The sequence below is a fragment of the Ovis aries genome, chromosome 26 (assembly GCF_016772045.2).
Source record: "Ovis aries strain OAR_USU_Benz2616 breed Rambouillet chromosome 26, ARS-UI_Ramb_v3.0, whole genome shotgun sequence".
In the NCBI taxonomy this organism is placed as follows: domain Eukaryota; kingdom Metazoa; phylum Chordata; class Mammalia; order Artiodactyla; family Bovidae; genus Ovis; species Ovis aries.
Window position 1 is genome coordinate 37,969,329 of NC_056079.1, and position 18,001 is coordinate 37,987,329.

An 18,001-nucleotide genomic window follows, 5' to 3' on the forward strand; every position below is an offset into this window, starting at 1 on the left:
TGATAGGACTGTAACTGTTATCCAGAAATCCTCAATTTAAAATTGTGTTTGTCAGAATGTCTTCATCTTTCTCAATGACTGCCATTGTAATAAGAAAAGGTTGTTAATTGGATCCTATATAGTACATATATACTGTTGTTTTTACTGCTTCGTATATTGGGGTTCTACATAAGATGCTGCTTAAATTTCATGCAACTGGGATCCTGGAACTCTTTCCTTATACATTAAGTTTTGTATTCCATTTTGACTTCACTCTCATTCCCCAGAGATGTTCTGAAAGCATCTTTTTCCCCCACAGAAATCCAACAGTGCAGGGGAAGTTTCCAGCTGAAAAAAATATTTACTGACTTTAAATAGATCATATCTTTTTTCCTTGGGGCTCCGTCTCAGAGATTGCACGGCAGCGATCCTGTTAGTTCAGTCATAAGGCAATTTGTTGTTGTGCCCAGTATAAATATTTTAGTTGCTATTTCATGAGCGATATTTGGAAAGGGATGCATATCCTTATTTTAATCTGTTTTTGCATATGCAGCAACCGAGTTGCATGTGTGGGAAAGAAGCTGGGTTAAATTGGATCGCCTCTGTCTATGCCAGAACCTCTGTGGGTTCTCATGTGTAAGCCCAGTGGAGGGGACCCCCTGGCAGGGTGTCGAGCAGCTTGTGTTGCAGAGGGTGGGGGAGGAGCCAGTGAAAGGGTCACCTGAGGATGACTGAGTGCCTGATACGTGTGGGAATTGATTTACACACATGGGAATGTGCCGTTCAGAATGAGTCACGTGTCTCTTCTGTTCTCTTTGTAGGTGATCATGGAGGAAGCACTTTACTCCCCCCGAACGTCACGAATGAGTTTCCGGAGTATGGGACCATGGAAGGAAGTGGAGAAGGCTTGAGAGCCTCTCTGGAGTTTGATGCCGAGTCTCTGCTGCGCTGCCCAGGGAGCCCGCAGGGGGCGCAGCCCCTTGCCGGCCATCACTCTGGGCCTGTCACTGTCACCGGAGGACCAAAAGACATCAGAGGGCTCCCATCTCAAAGTCACTTCAAGGAACCGAGTTTACAACCCATTGACTCTCTGATCTCAGCTCTGAAAGCCACAGAGGCCAGAATAGCTTCAGGAACGTCGCAGGCTACAAAGGTACTGGATGGAGCTGCGGTTTCTACTTTTTCAGCTCAGCAGGGCGGGCAGGAGCCAGACACCGCCAGTCACAAAGCACGGAAGGCCCACACGCTGTTCCCTGCTGGCTGCGAAAAGTCGCCCGATATACCTCTTTCAGCCAAAGTTCCGACTGAGGAACATTTTTATTTGAGCATCCAGGAGGATTTGACTGCACTATTAACTGGAGAGACTCAAGCAGAGCCATCCCTAAGAGCTAGTAATGGAAGAAAGGGGGCTGTCCACGTGCAAGAGCCAGCTGGTCCAGCATCCTCGGTGGGCAGCCCTGCGACCCCCAGCTCAGCAGGCGGTGCCGGTTTGTTGAGAGAGAGGAGGTCTGACCAGAGAGAGCACCCCGGGCAGTATGCTCGAGGACGCCCAGGCCAGGGCAAGCATGTGGCATTTCAAGGGGTGGAAACACCGTGGACTGGAGGGGAGGAGAGAGAGAACAGGCACCCTGAGGGTGTTCAGATGCCGCCGGGAAGGACAGCCCCTCCCGAGAGCAAAGAGTTTTCCAAAGTGCCCAGCCACCTCGTCTCGTCTGCCGCTCTGCGTGACTCAGCTCCTCCCGAGAGGCCGTGTCCCGCCGAGCCTCTGCTTGAGACGGTAGAGGACGAGGTCTTCTTAAGGGAGGACAAGGAGCACCTGGAGAGGAGAGCTGAACCGGAGAGGGCCGGGGAAAGGTGAGTTCCCTGGGCCCTGCTGCCTGTGAAGTCTGCTGTGTGTTCTCCACCGTGAGGTTCACAGTATCCTCCGCAGAATGGAAGGGAAGTGACCGTGTACTGCGGTGCTTCTAAGGTCTCAAGATGTGTAAAGTGGTTGCTATAAAGTTTTCCATATGGGGAGACCATGAACCTCAAGCTGGGCAGACCCATTTCTGATATATATATTTTCTTGTATTTGACAGGTTTCAAGTTCTCCAGCATCACTATAACAAAACACCCCACAGTTATCTTTCATAAGGAAAGATAACTGTGGAAAGGTCTTGACACATCCTGTAGTTGTTACTGCCAAGCTCAGGCCCTTCTTCTGGGTATAGCCCCGTTGTCTGCAAACAGCCCCTGTGCATGTAGGAACGCAGAGGCTTTGGCGTGGGCTGCCTCAGCTTTCTAGGTTGAGAGAGGCCGTGAGGAGGTCAGAGTTCAGCTGTTCCATGGCGCTGACGTGGGACTCCCTTCTCCCAAGCAGCTTGTTTGGATTAGGGCCCTGATGACTAAACCTGGCATCATATGGGATTTCCCAGGCTTTCTCTGCATTTCTGGCGTCCATACCAGCTGAGAGCCTGGAGAGACGGAAGCCGTGCCTGTCCGCCTTTACTTCTTTGGTCGTGGTCTGGCCGTAGAGTGCTCCTTTCCGCAAAGTCATTTCAAACGTGTGCCTTCTCGTCCCCCATCACATGAGCTTTGGTAGTTCACGTGGGAGAATGTGCGTCCAGCCTGAAGGTCTTGCTTGTTTGCTGTAAGGAGATGCCCTTTGCTCCGCAGTTGACTAGCAGATGCACTGTTGGAACTCCTCTCCCTGCCCTCCCCACCTCGCTGCACAGAACGCCCCCAGACTCCGCTCGGAAGGCGCCCTGCTGTGTGGCACAGGGCTCCGCAGTTACCCTCCCACTGGGGTCTGTGCGTCTGCGGTTTATTCATTCACTCCTCTTGTCCTTCCTGTCTTTCCACAAATGGTTTTCCGTTGTCTGCTGTGTCCTTGATATGGCTAGAGATGCTGGGTGTGAAAGGAATGTTCAGAATGGACGTGGCCCTGGGGATCCCCTGGTGGCCCCGTGATTAGGCCTCTGTGTCTCCTCTGCAGGGGCGTGGGTTCCTTCTCTGGCTGGAAACTCAGATCCCACGAGCTCTGTGTCGTGGCCAGGAAAACAAACAAACAAACATGGAAAATAGACATGACCTCTGGCCCCTGACCTCATGAAGTTTACTGCTAAAGGTCGACACCTTAATAATGATAGGGCCTCCAATTGTGGTGGATTCTATAAGGGAAAAGAAGGGACACATTGCAGGAGAGAGGCTGATTCAATTGATGGCTTGGGGAAGGCCTCTCTGCGTAAGTGGTAGTTAGGCTGAGCCTTCAGGATTCAGTAGGAGTTTGCAGGGCAGAGAATGGGGAGAATACTCTAAGCAGAGGGAGCCACACGGGCTGGCAAAGCGGGGCTGCTGTCGCTAACGGAGTGTGCTTCCTGGAACCTGCGATGCGGAGGCCTCCAGGCTCCTTATAAGGTGCAGCACTCCACCTGCGGGTGGACTCTCGAAGCTGGGGGCGAGTAGGGGGTGAGTGAGCAGGGGTGGGGTGAGGGCTTCATCCCTGAGCTTCCCGCCGAGGACTTGGGACCCAGAATGCTATTTGGTTTGAGGTGGACTGGTAATTTGGCTTCCCTGGAGGCTCAGACGGGAAAGAATCTGCCTGCAAGGCAGGAGACCCAGGTTCGATCTGTGGGTCTGGAAGATCCCCTGGAGAAGGGAATGGCTACCCACTCGAGTATTCTTGCCTGAAAAATTCTATGGACAGAAGAGCCTGGCAGGCTACAGTCCGCAGGGTCACAAAGAGTGGGACACACCTGAGCAACTAACTTTCACTTTTCCAGTAACTTAGAAACAGCAGAGGCAACTGTGCTGTTGAATGTGAATCCTGGTGACACCTGGGAAGGCGGGTTACTTACCAGGTAGCTTTATTCCTGTTCTATATTTGATTTCTGCTTACAGATATCTGAGGCTTGGCTAGTCCTTGGCACATCCCGATTCAGCTCTTTTTTCTATTTCTTATCTTCTTTCTCATACTGAGCTTTAAAATTTTGTTTTGTTGTCTTAATGTTCATTTTTAATATTTGCAAAACAGGCCACATATTAATTAATGTCCCAAGGATATTCACTTGTATGTTTTTCCTAGGTTTTCACTGTTTAGTTTATTAGCTTAGTAGTAAACATGTTTGTGGGCTTTTTTTTTTTTTTCCTTCAAGGTCATTCACCGGCTGGTTCTCAACCTAACTCTCTCTGCAATGTTGTCTTATTGTCACCAGGGGGCAGCCCATGAGTTCTTGAGGGCTATTGGTCTTATTTAATCAGAAAATATTAACATATGAAAGCTTATGTACAAAACTTATGAAATATGAAAGCTTAGTGTATTTTTTGGGCCTCCCTAGTGGCTCAGATGGTAAAGAAACTGCCTGCAATGCAGGAGACCTGGGTTCAATCCCTGGGTTGGGAAGATCCTCTGGAGAAGGGCATGACAACCCACTCTAGTATTCTTGCCTGGAGAATCCCATGGACAGAGGAGCCTGGTGGGCTGCAGTCCATGGGGTCGCAAAGAGTCGGACACGACTGAGTGACTAAGCATAAGTGTATTTTCAGTCTGCCAAGTTTATACAATATACTTATCATCTTCTGTTAAAATTAGGACTGATAGTAGCTGTTAATTTGAATTTGTGGAGTTCAGTTAGCTAAATGAGAATTTAATATGTTATTCAAATGTTTGTTGGACTTGGTGTATTCACATACTAGGAGCTAGCTTGAAAGTATATTGAATTGTATAGAGGATAGCCCAGCATATGTGTGCTAAGAGTTTTTTCAACCTGAACATGTTTCCGTGATATCTTCCTTCCCAAATGTATTGGCATTTTGTTGTTGTTGTTGTTCACTCACTAAGTTGTGTCTGACTGTTTGAGAGCTCATGGGTTGCAGCACGCCAGGCTTCTCTGTCCTTCACCATCTCCCGGAGCTTGCTCAAACTCATGTCCATTGAGTCAGTGGTGCCATCCAACCATCTCATCCTCTGTTGCCTCCTTCTCCTCCCACCTTCAATCTTTCCTAGCATTAGAGTCTTATCTAACAAGTCTAACAAGTCTTATCTAACAAGCTCTTCGCATCAGATGGCCAACGTATTGGAGCTTCAGCATCAGTCCTTCCAATGAATATTCAGGACTAATTTCCTTTAGGATTGACTGGTTTGATCTCCTTGCAGTCCAAGAGACTCTCAAGAGTCTTCTCCAACACCACAGTTCAAAAGCATCAATTCTTTGGCGTTCAGCTTTTTTTATAGTCCAGCTTTCACATCTGTACATGACTACTGGAAAAACCATAGCTTTGACCATACAGACGTTTGTCGGCAAAGTGATGTCTCTGATTTTCAATACATTGTTTAGGTTGGTCATAGCTATTCTTCCAAGGAGTGTCTTTTAATTTCATGGCTGCAGTCACCATCTGCAGTGATTTTGGAGCCCCCCAAAATAAAGTCTGTCACTGTTTCCATTGTTTCCCCATCTATTTGTCATGAAGTGATGGGACCGGATGCCATGATCTTTGTTTTTTGAATGTTGAGCTTTAAGCCAGCTTTTTCACTCTCCTCTTTCACTTTCATCAAAAGGTTCTTCAGTTCCTCACTTTCTGCCATAAGGGTGGTGTCATCTGCATATCTGAGGTTATTGTTATTTCTCCCAGCAATCTTGATTCCAGCTTGTGATTCATCCGGCCTTTCACATGATGTACTCCACCTATAGGTTAAATATATTGACATAAACCAACTGAATACAGGTGCTAGCTCTACAGAATGCTACCTTTTTCATATGGTTGGAGAGGAGAAAGTAAAATGAAAAAATTAACCTAATATTGAAATTCTTCACTTCGATGTGCTTTCCAGGATTCTTGAGCAAGTGGAGCACTTTCGGGGTGGAGATGATGACATCCTTGGGTCCGGATACGCAGAAGACTCCACTGATGTCTACAGCTCCCAGTTCGAGACCATTTTAGACAACACCTCTTTATACTACAGTGCTGAGTCCTTGGAGACTTTGTATTCAGAGCCTGACAGCTACTTCAGCTTTGAAATGCCCCTCACTCCAATGATACAGCAACGCATTAAGGAAGGCGGGCAGTTCCTCGAGAGGACGTCGGCGGGAGGACAGCAGGACGTCCTGAGCATCTCGGCAGACGGCGGGATAGTGATGGGCTGTTCCAGTGGGATCGCCAATGGGCTGAGTGGCTCCAGTAACTCCATCTACTCGAAGGGCACCCCAGAGATCGCTTTCTGGGGAAGGTACTGGTCCCGATCTCTTAATTTCATGCTAGCGGTTTTTGTAGCATTTTTTTTTTCCCCTTTGGGAAATCTGAGTGTGGAACCTCTTTGGAAAGCATTGGGCTGGTTTCCGTGGATACAAGTGAATGATGTGAGTGAAAAGCAATTTGAGTTTTCAGTGCAGGTAGAGTACAGGTTAGTGGTTTGCCAAATTGGCAACCTCTGGACATTCTGTTTGGCAGTGTGTCTTGTATTCCCACAGGTAAACTGGGAACTGAGCAGATTCTGTGGGTGGTGAGTGGGTGTTAGCGCCTAGGAGGCGGCTTTGGTGGCCACAGCCCGGCCCGGTGCTGGAAGGGGTGTTGCAAGAGCTCTGCTTGCCTTCTGCCTCTGGCATTGCTTGATTGCTTGGGGTGGGTTTTTGACTAGGCCAGAGGTTCCCTGATTGTCGGTTGAGGGTGTTGGTTTAGACGGTGACTACAGTCTCTTTTGGCCCTTGGCCCTGTGAGGTCCCATTCTTCTGGGACATACTCCTGAGACAGTGCGAGAGGATCCAATGATAAGGAGGCTTGACAGGCTTGATCCCTTGGTCAACGCCATGTTCATTTTCTCTCTTTTCTTTAGTTTTAAGTTTTAAGTCTGCTTGGAACACAAAATGGGAAGTTACGTAGAATTTACGTGTTGTGCTATCCTTTATGATTCCCTGTCTTTTTATGGATTATCCCGCATTTCATCTCTTCTTCTTCATCACTCTGGGGTCATTGACCTGTCCTTTAGCATCTCTATAAGTGGGCCGAGAATGCTAAACCTCCTAACGATTTTATGAATTTAGTTTTACTATCTTTTTCCTGATTGGGGTGGTGAAGGGGAGGGTAAACGGGGATAAACTATTTGAAAATTGTATGAAAAAATGGCAGTGCTTTTTTTAGGAGGCAGTATTCATATTGAAATGGCACCCCACTCCAGTCCTCTTGCCTGGCAAATCCCATGGACGGAGGAGCCTGGTAGGCTGCAGTCAGTGGGGTCGCTGGGAGTTGGACATGACTGAGTGACTTCACTTTCGCTTTTCAGTTTCATGCACTGGGGAAGGAAATGGCAACCCATTCCAGTGTTCTTGCCTGGAGGATCCCGGGGAGCCTGGTGGGCTGCCGTCTCTAGGGTCGCACAGGGTCGGACATGGCTGACGCAACTTAGCAGCAGCATTCATATTGCGGCTTTCTACTGAGCCTGTTTTGATGATCAGTCTGTCCTGTGTTAAGCATTTCCTATTAGCAGTTTATAGGTTTATCGTCCACTGGACGACGCATTGAAGACTGGCGCACGTAACACCGCAGCTGTGCTTCACCGTGTGAAAGGCCACGCGTGTTCGCTGTCTTCTTGGATCACACAGTCTCAGAGGCAGGAGACCGTGGTCTGAATTTCTTGGATAAGCCGCTCATTCTCTCTGAAACCCCTTTTGTTTATTTGCATAGCGGGGTCAATGATATTTAGTATGCTGTGTGGCCATGGGATTTAAAGAGTTAATATGGATTAAAACACTAGCAACAGTACCTGCTACAGAGTAGGAGCTGGAGCAAATGCGTGAATTAGAACTGGCTGATGAAGCCGCGTTTAGACTTCCTGGATCTATAAGAGGGGGTGTTGTGAGGGAAGGGTGCATCTCTGAGGGGGATGTTTCCAGAAGGGGCCTGAGAGAGGAGTGTCTCTGGGGGAACCTCCCTGAGAGGGGTGTGTCCTTGGGTGGATGGTGCCACTTCAGTCCTTAAGTTTCAGCATTGTCTCTGGTAACTATAAGTTGTGATAAAATGCAGATAATTTCACTGAAATTCTAATCCAGCTTTCTGGAGTGAGTTGAACTTATTGATATTACAGGTCTGAAATAGGTTGGAGCTGAGGTATTTTGGGCTGAGAGGCTTTGCTGCAGAAGCCACAGGGAGGGTAAACTCTGCAAGGAGATCCAAAGAGTCCATCCTAAAGGAAATCAGTCGTGAATATTCACTGGAAGGATTGATGTTGAAAATACTTTGGCCACCTGATGCAGAGAACTGACTCACTGGAAAAGACCCTGTTGCTGGGAAAGATTGAAGGCGGGAGGAGAAGGGGATGACAGAGGATGAGATGGTTGGACGGCATCACCAACTCAATGGACATGAGTTTGAGTAAACTCCAGGAGTTGGTGATGGACAGGGAGGCTTGGCATGCTGTAGTCCATGAGGTCGCAAAGAGTTGGACATGACTGAGCGACTGAACTGAACTGAAACTCAGCAAGGGTTTCCCTAGTAGTTCAGCTGGTAGAGAATCCACCTGCCATGCAGGAGACCCTGGTTTGATTCCTGGGTCAGGACAATCCCCTGGAGAAGGGTTAGGCTACCCATTCCAGTATTCTTGGGCTTCCTTGGTGGCTCAGATGGTGAAGAATTCACCTGCAATGCGGGAGACCTGGTTGCAATCCCTGGTTTGGGAAGATCCCCTGGAGGAGGGCGTGGCAGCCCAATTCTTGCTTGGAGAATTCTGATGGACAGAGGAGCCTGGAGAGCTACAGTCCATGGGGTCGCAAAGAGTCAGACATGACTGAGCGACTGAACAGGGCACAGCACAAACTCAGCAAGGCAGTGGTTTGCAGAGACCTGGAATAAGAAGCAGCCATCGTTGGCGCCAGCATGAGCGCCAGTCCTTAGTACAGCAGAGCTGGGGGGTTAAGAGAGAGTACTGGGGTGGGTTCTATTATTTTAGTGCCCCAGATTGAGGCAATACTGCTCTTTAGGCCAACTTGAGATGAAGTTTCAGCCGCATCACCTGCATTGTCAGACTGTGGAATCTTGCCCAGCGATGAGCTCCAATTCCAGTACTGAATGAGAAGCATGTTAGAGGTGAGCTCTGGCACCGTCTTGACTTCCTTGAGCACAACCAGCAATGTGGATAGACGAGCTTGGCAGGAGGCTTTTTGGGTTGTTTTTATTTTGTGTGTGTGTGTGATTCAGGGTTAAAAAGTATGATGGACTCCGTGATTCTAAGAAAATATAGGGAATCTGGAATAACTTGCCTATGTTTCTTTACTTTCTCTGCCTTCTTGGTGCTTTGGAGAAATTGTAGCACCAGAGGCTGGAGAGTTATAACATATTCCAGCGTGAAGGGGGCCTTAGCTAGCCCTGTTTTGCATGAAGAATCTGAGTCTGAGTCGGGTGGGGTAGCATTAGCTGGTGACGGATCTTGTACCAGAATTCAATTCACCTGACTCCCAGTCCAGGCGCATTCACTGTTCTAGGCTGCCTGGTTTCATATGTGTATTCTTTCTAATTTCCCTGATTTCTCTCATGCCATATGTTTATGGAGCCAGAAGTCTGAGCTGGTAATTATAGATGTGGTGGTGGTGGTTGGTGGTGTGTGTGTTCAATTTCAGAAAAAAATTTTTGCAGATCGCTGATAAATGTATCTCCATAAATTTTTAAGGTAATCAATGATCGGACTTTTAAAAATTTCTTCTGCATTAACCATCCCTCTGCAGAGGTAAGGCGTAGAGAAAGGCATTGAGCTTGTTAAGGAAATCCGGCCTAGGATGCTGACAACACGGCTGTCACCCCAGTTGGCCTTCCTTAGTCAGGGGTGTCAGGGCTTCAAGGAGAAAAATGTTCAAAACTTATTCAGAAATGTTGTGATAAAACAACACGGCAAAAATGGTACAGAAAACAAGTGTGTGAGCCTAACTTTCCATCCCTGCTCACTGGCCTCTCCTGTTTCCTTGGGAGTGGACTGAGGGATCTGACTGTTGGATAAAGTGAACTCTGAAGAAGGCAGGAGGGAGAGGGCCTGATAAGGCTAAGCTACACTGATAACACTGCTTTGATTCCAGCTGGACCTGAACCAAAAGAATTAAGCCCGTTCCTGTTGAGGTATTGATGTGGATGCATAAAGTGTTAGAGAATATTGCAAGCTGTCTTTAGCTGGTCTCCAAACACCGTCTTGTGTGCTGTGCACCACATGTATGCCATAGGTTTTATTTCTTTAGTAAAGAAAAGGTTCTTAGTTCTCATAATAGGCTAAGAGAAAGGAGCATTAGTGTTCTGGTTTTCCACATAAGGAGACTAGGGCTCAGAGCAGTTGAGTAACTTGCTCAGCCACAGGAGTGGTCAGTACCACGCCCAGGATTTCCACCCAGGCAGTCGGGCTCCAGAGACTATTTATTTTCGGTCTCAAAACAACAGTATTTTTGCTTGACCTTGCCTAGATGTATTTTTAAATACTTTTCCGTATCGGCGTATGCTTTTTCTCTGTCAGTCAAGATGATTTCAGCGGTGGTTTCTGACAGTGATTTCTCCTTCTGAACATCGGATGACGCTGTTCTCTGTTGTTTTGCTTCCTGTAGTAGGCAGCGTGGTTGGGGAGGGTGGCCAGGACGCGCGGCACTCCAGCCCAGCTCCGTGCCCTCTCTGGATCGCCGCCTAGGCCTGGGTATAGCCGGGCTTTGTGGCCAGAGGGGGACTGAGCTCCACTCACATCAACGAAGAAAGTACTTCAAAGCTGTAATCCTCTAGAATCAGGTTGGGAAGGACATAAAGAGTGTGTGTGCTGACTCTTTCAAAGGATTATGCACCTTTGTGTTATCAGATGGATCTGAAAAGGCCGCTTAAGATCCTGGAATCGCTCTGGCAGGAATAGTTAGATCCTCTCAGGTGCTTGAACACTGATGTTGACCGGACAGCCGCATTCCCGTCAGGAAAGAGCTCACCGCGTGAATGGAGCACGATATTTCGGTGAAGGAGCAAAGCATAGCATCCCCTCCCTTTGTGGTCCAGCTGCGGAGCACCCGGGCTGACGGGGTCAGCAGTGCTGTGTGGAGTCCAGTCACATGGCTCCCAAATTAGAAGGGACAATTAGAGACTTTCAGTTACACGTGTCTGATGGGTTCCTTTGTGTCTGGGTGCTTCTTCACCGGCCCATCCCCTGAGGACCGCGGCTCCCGTCGGTGAGTCCTGATCCGAGGCCTGCGGGGCACACGTGTGGCTGCTGTGAGCATGAACAGGGCTGAGTGTTGTTTATTTCTGTTGAGCTTGGGTTCAGAGAGAGAGGAAAAGAGGGACAGCAAATACAGCCATATGGCAGGAGCTTCTCTTTCGGTTCTCTGAAATACACAACAGAGCTGCCTTATAAAATTGCTTTTTCAGTGTAACAGGTACGTTTGATGTCTGGCATCCCAGTTGTTCTATCAGATGGCGCTCAGGGTCCCAGGAGCCCAGCAGAGGGGTGGATGACATCTGTGTGCAGCTGTTATGCCTGGGGAGTGCTCAGTCGGTCGGTCCCCTTCAGCTGGACCTGTGGTTTTTCTGCCTGCCTCTTTCTCCCCTTTCTCAAATGAGATGCTGACGTTGGAAGTGCTTTTTTCTTCCTCAGTTTTTCTTTTTCTTTAGTGTCTTTCTGTCTAGGAAAAGGTCACATGAAACAATGTTCAGAGAAATTTGTTGAAGTAAATTTCAAATATTTTTTGACATTCAAACTTAAAACCTGCAGGTATTTAACTAATTAATTAATATTATTTTTGGCTGTGCCATGCTGCTTGTGGTGTCTTAGTTCCCCACCCAGGGACTAAGCCTGGGTCCCGGCAGTGGAGGGCTTTCCTGGTGGCTCAGGTGGTAAAGAAACTGCCTGCAATGCAGGAGACCCAGGTTTGATCCCTGGATCGGGAAGACCCCCGGGAGAAGGAAATGGCAACCCACTCCAGTATTCTAGCCTGGAGAATCCTGTGGACAGAGGAGCCTGGCGGGCTACAGCCCATGGGGTTGCAGAGAGTCGGACATGACTGAGCGCCTAACCGAACCTGGCAGTGAAAGTGCTGAGTCCTGCACTGGCCTGCCAGGGACTTCCCTGAAGGTATTTTAATATAATGTCAAATATTAAAGTCGCGTGACACTAGTTAAGCTCTTGATCTTGTGAACTTGTCTTGGGGGATCAGGTGGGGCGTCCCTGCCTGCCGGCTCCTTACTCCTGCTCTAGTGATGTCTTCAGACTTTCCTCTCATGTTTTAGAAGTTTTTCTGTAGAAAGTCAGTTTTCATTTTCTCTTTGAGCCTCCTAAAGCAGTTGTGATGGTGACTTTTGTTTTTGTTTTTAACTCCAAAGGAGTCCCTGCTCGGTGCTGAGGGTGGAGGCTCTCCAGGGTTTCAGAGCCAGTCATATCTGGGTTCAGATCCTATTTCAGATACTTACTAGGGGTGTGACCTTGAGTAAGTTACAGAGCATCAGGGAACCTTTCCAACTATAAAATGGAATGAATAACACCTATTTAGAAGCAAATGACATTAAGTGAAAAAAAGTCAAGAATAGATAATTAGGTGGTTTCACAGTGCCTGGCATATAGTAGGGTATAAATGTAGACTAGTAATACTGTCAACAGTAATAACCTGGAGAAGAGCTGTCCGTAACACCTGTGAATGGGTGTCCTGAAGCTTCACTTTCTCTCATAAAATTCAGTGTACGTTGGTGGGGTGGTATAACTGTGGGGATTTTGGACCGGAAGACAGGAGGTCAAGTCATCCTCTCTGCTGGCTGCGTGGTCCTGGGCAGGCTGTTTCACTTCGATGAACCTCCCATTTCTTATTGGTCAAATGGAAATAACCTTGTTGCTCAATTTACATTTCTCTTGTAAGAATGTGCTAAGTTATAGTTTGTGGATATTCATTTTAAACCTATCATGAGCAGTAGTCTGAGTAGAATATAAGAAAATAAATAAGAAAAAGCCTGAAAATTAAGGAAAAGACCCAAGGATTTGGTGAATCTTTGAATCTAGGATGTGTGGGCTGCGTCAAAGTGATTGTGAGATGGTTAGATGGCATCACCGACTTGATGGACATGAGTTTGAGCAAACTCCGGGAGTTGGTGATGGACAGGGAGGCCTGGCGTGCTGCAGTCATGGGATCACAAAGAGCTGGACACGACTGAGCAACTGAACTGAACCCGTGTGGATGACTTACGAAGTCTGGAGACGGCCGGAGTCAGGGAGAGCAGCAGCGTTTGTAGGAGGGCTCCCGGCAGTGGGGTCTGTTCACACAGATTGTTTGAGGAGAGGGAGGACCCTCGTGTGTGGGGACTTGGAGTCCCATCTAGAGGGAGGCTCGCCTGAGCTCAGGAGGGCGAGGGCAGGGAGGCTGGGCTGGAGAGGGGCTCACAGGAGCCCCGGTGCTGCCCATGTGGCTTTCTGATGCCCCCTGGGCAGAGCGTATGCCCGCCTCCAGTCCCTAGCAGGGTCTGATTGTCAGGGAGCTGGTGTGGTCGTCCTCTTGACAGGCCTCTCCCTGCTTGCTGGGGTCTCTTGTGTCGATCGGTGATGACTTTAGGAAATGGTCCTGGATTTGAAATGGGGCTTCCCAGAAGTGTTCTAAGTCTGTAGTTTAAACCATATGACATACAAAGTAATGTCCCGGGTGTTGGTGTGAAGAGTGCTGGGAGGTGCTGGCTAAGTGGATGACCTTTCATCAAGGACTGTATTGAAAGACTTCAAATGATAAGGGACACTGGGGTTACATGTTGTTACATGGAGAATCGTAGCTCGAAATAAAGACTGATTGGCAGCTAGTTTAGCTGGTCAGGGTGATCCCGCAGTCTGTTCCTATATCAGTGCACTATTTCGCTTTTAAAGAAACTAACAGCTTCTCTCATCAGACCTCACTTAACACAGCATCTGCAACATCGGATGAGAGATTCTGTCCATTGATCCAATGGGAAAGAAAGAAGACAGAAACCTTTTCCAAATAAAGTTCTTGGAAAGCATTTTACATACGAGTATCCATTTCTCAGATCCCCTCATGGGTGTGTTTCCAATGCTTTAATCTTGTTTTTCTTTTTCTCCCCTGGATCTTAGAAACTGTCTCTAAACTTCAGTACAGAGTCTTTGCTAAACTGGCACAGGCTCCTAGCAGAGGCCCACTGTTCAGTACTTGAGTGGCCAGGTGAGGTGAGTGCCATCTTTCTCACGAGTGCTAGTGAGGATTGATGTAAACCCCATCTCCACCCTCCAATCCTGAATGTGAGAGAAACGCTTCGACTTCGTAATCCCCACACCTCACCTGGCGCTTCATGTGCCTGTTCCTGAGCCTCCGTCTGCAGGTACTTTCCTCCGAATCTGGAATTGTGGAAGGGAGGAGCTTTTTAAGGTGCCGACTGCCCATGCTTTACTTCCCCAGATTCTGATTCTGTTGGTTTAGGGTGGCGCCCGGCAATGCTAGCTTAGACCGACACAAGATTGTGTGTGATTCTGATGTTCATCCTAAGTTGTCAGCCTCTCATCTTGGAGCTTGTTGGAAATGAGTACGCAGACCTCACCTCTGAGCTGCTCAATCGAAGTGTGTATTTTAACCAATTCCTGTAAGCACTTTACAGTTTGAAAAGCATGGGAAATTGTTAGCAGCGGAATGCAGACCCCAGTGAGTCAGTCCCTGTTCACAGGGGGACAGGCCTGCTGTAGGTCACTGCTGCTGGCAGGGAGAAATCTCTCAACAGAGGTTCATAAACGTGAGCGGTCCTGGCTGTGAACCTTGAAATGATTTCTTGTGCCACCTTTGATGTAGTGACTTCAAGGTGCCCACCCCTGCTCTAGAAATACAGAGGCTGACCCGTTTTCCTGCAGGGAAGCAGTGTGGTTTCCTGGTGAAGAGTGTGGGTTATGTCAGCTGCTTTGACTCACATTTTGTGAATTATCACTACTAAACCTCAGCTTACTCACTTACGAAAAGGGGTAATAATTTACTACCCCTTGATGGCTACTCACACAACGTTGGCTATGATTATCAGTAATAACACTGCTTGAACTGTTGTCTTTAAAACTTCCTCAGAGTCACCTGCTGTGAGTGTGCCACGGTCAGATCAATGTAGGATGCTGTTTATCTGTAATAATAATTCTGAGAGCCTTAGATTACTTGAAGGTGAGGAGCTTTAATGATAGTTCATTGTCTGCATAATTACCCTATCTAGCAGCCCCGCCTCGATGCAAAGAAGGTAACATTTTCTAGTCAAGAGTAGTAATATGAAGTCTTTAGTACAGAGAAATTAAGAGGTATTGAATAATTATTATCGTGAAACAAAATTATAAATGTTCCTCATTCACAGTCCATTCACTTAACATCCATTTTATGGTTCATCATATAATATTACACTTAGTCAGCATAGACCTGTCCCTCCTATTAGTCAGTGAAGCTGGCAGGTCTTTGGATTTAAGACTCAGAACCTCTGTATCAGAGTCCAGCACATCCTGGATGACCAGTTCTGTCGGATGAAGAGCTTAATTAGTTTTTCTGTACTAGGTACTAGAAGCCTCCCAAAGAGGAGGCAGACAGCTTGACATGGGACACTGCATGAGCTGGACAGCAGGGCTCAAAGGCCGGGGCTCCCAATCTGGGCTCTGGAGGACCCGCGGATGCATGGGCGTGGTCGTGGGCAGGGAAGCTTGCCGGATAGAGGCACAGTTAGGAACAGCTGCTCAGGCCTGGGGACTTGGGAGTTATTCATCTCCTTTCCTCCTGGTGTGTTAATTTTCTAGACCGAGCCTACTGAATACACTTGAAAGGCAGTCACGCAGTTGACTTTCACAACCTCTGTACGTCCGAGGCACACCCAGAAGTGTTAATAAGCGCCTCTGATCTCCCCAGCCAGTTTGAGAAATAAAGCACTGCAGAGCCTGCCTCTCTCTGTGGTCCCATCCCTCTCGTTGTCTCCTACAGAGGACCACGGCCTGTGGGTGTGTATCGTGCCCTCATAGGTGTGAACCCATGAACAATACCGTGTTCATTCACATGTTTGGAACTTTATATAAGTGCCATCTTGTTCCCTTTTGCGACTCACTTATCTGTTCAATATTTGAGATTCTTTCTTACTGATTCATAAGGCCCTAGCATATTAATTGTTTGCTAAATAGCACTCATTGCATGAATATGCACTGTACTAATTTTCCCACTTGCATAGTATGAACACTTTGGCTGTCTTGTATTTCTGTTGTTTAAATGGCGTGGCAGTGAACATTCTAATTTGTGGCTTCTCATGCACACATGGAGCGTTTCTTTAGGTATATATTTAGGAATGAAATTGCTGGACAGTAATCATTTTCTGGGTGAACCAAAGAATTCTTGAAAGGGCATATTGCATTTTCTTTGAGAGTATGTAATTTTATCTACTTGCATTTATAAAATAACTTTTAGTTATTTTACTTCCTCATCCTTATAACTCCCAAATCCCAACAAAAATATCAAGAGCCCAAGTAAAAAACACGGGAAATGAAATGCAAAACCAGTGTCCTTTTTCTTCAGGAGCTGGGATGCGGACTCTGTCATCCACTAGTTAGGTCTGGTGCCTGTCCATTCCGTCCGTCCGAGTCCTGTAGGTCCCAGTCTCTCAGATGCCTTGGTGGCAGTTGTCATCTGCACCTGACAGCCGTGAGTGTCACCTGTCCACTGCTGGCAGTCTGAAGCAGGGTTTGAACACAAGGACAAAAGAATGTGTTCATTTCACAAGAGCAGAAAGACAGCAATAAAACTGGAAAATAGGAAAAACACAAATCGCATAAAATTGAGCATGAATGTAAGGAGTTTTATTAACACAGCAGAGGTTTACACAATAGAAGTGAATCAGATCTGTTTACTGCGTATTTCAGTGATTCCTTGATAGCCAGAACGTGTGCTGTAGGAAGTGATGGTCTTGCAAAATAGTACCTCAGAAACCCATAGTGCTATTTAGGAAGGAAAAACAAGGCTGAGATGAGCACTTTCTTCTTCTTCTTCTTTTTCTTTTTTTTGCAAATGAGGTTGGACAGACTGTCTCACAGAAGCAGCGGCCACTCCGAGTAAGCCAGCGCAGCTGTCTCCCCGCAGTCTGCGGGCCGTCTGGCTTCCGAAGAGTTAAGCTGGAGCTCTGTGAGGTCACGGGTGACCTCACTGGCCCCGGACTTTTGAAGCGGTCTTGGAGGGAGAGGGGAGGCAGGGCGAGGGGAAGTGACTCCGGCGGCTTCTTCGAGTTCCCAGCGCAGCCCTGAGGGAGCAGCGTCCTCCCGGGAGCATGTCTCCGCGGAGTCGGGGGGCTGCAGCCCGCGCTCCCAGAGGCAGCAGCTGGAGGCGGGCGCTGGAGAGCCCTGGCCCGTGAGGGTCTGCGGAACAGAATGCCCGTCGCGCCCCTGACAGCGTCGCGGCAGGCTGCGTGCTGGCGGAGGAGGTAACTGGAATCCGCTTTATGGTCTTTGTCTGGTCCCAGGCAGTGCTGGCTTACGTGTGGCTGTTCGGGTCAGTTCAGTCGCTCAGTCAGAGTGACTGTGGCTAACAGGAAACTCCCTGGATCTCCAGCTGTTTTGTTTCAAGTGGAAAACATCGTAAGAAGTCTTAGAAACTTAGGAAAATGAGAATCCCTGGATATTGCTTTGTAAACGAGGAGGACTGAAGCGCCCAGGGTGTGTTCCTGGGGGCTCTGGCGCTGGGCAGCGAGGGGCTCCCCTGATGGGCTCTGCTGCCCTTTGGGGCCACAGGCATTGCTCTGCGCTCCTGCCCCCACGGCGATGTTGGCCACCTCCTTCTCCACTTCAGGTGCCCGGAGGTCAGCAGCTTGAGCTTTTGTCATCCGGACAGCTGCACCAGGCGGCCACACTTATTTCGGCGGTATCGGTGCTCTGAAGGGAAGTTGGCTGCGCTGTTAGTGTAGAAACACGATCTGTCTGAGAATTCGGCGTTGGTTTTGAAACTTCGAAGGCCAGTCAGTTATCTGTAGAAGAAAGTGTAAAGGGGTTTTTTTCTGGAGCTGAGGGAACTCCAGCGCCACAGCTCTCTCTAGGAAGGTCTCTGTTCACGTCAGGGGTTTCCCTGGTAGCTCAGAC

The 18,001-nt window shown here is 48.1% G+C and overlaps 1 protein-coding gene across 12 annotated transcripts in view; it reads left to right on the top strand.

Annotated features, from left to right (window-relative positions):
* The window catches only part of PSD3 (pleckstrin and Sec7 domain containing 3), a 590,582-nt gene that overhangs the window by 277,427 nt on the left and 295,154 nt on the right, over positions 1 to 18,001 (top strand). For 11 of the 12 annotated variants that reach the window (XM_042241260.2, XM_060407086.1, XM_042241264.2 and 8 more), the window contains 2 exons: positions 801 to 1,833; positions 5,789 to 6,184. In XM_042241260.2, coding sequence (XP_042097194.1) covers positions 801 to 1,833; positions 5,789 to 6,184 — 1,429 coding nt within the window. Of the gene's footprint in view, positions 1 to 800; positions 1,834 to 5,788; positions 6,185 to 17,119; positions 17,350 to 18,001 lie in introns of those variants that run through there. The other variant, XM_027962735.3, reaches the window with a different exon arrangement.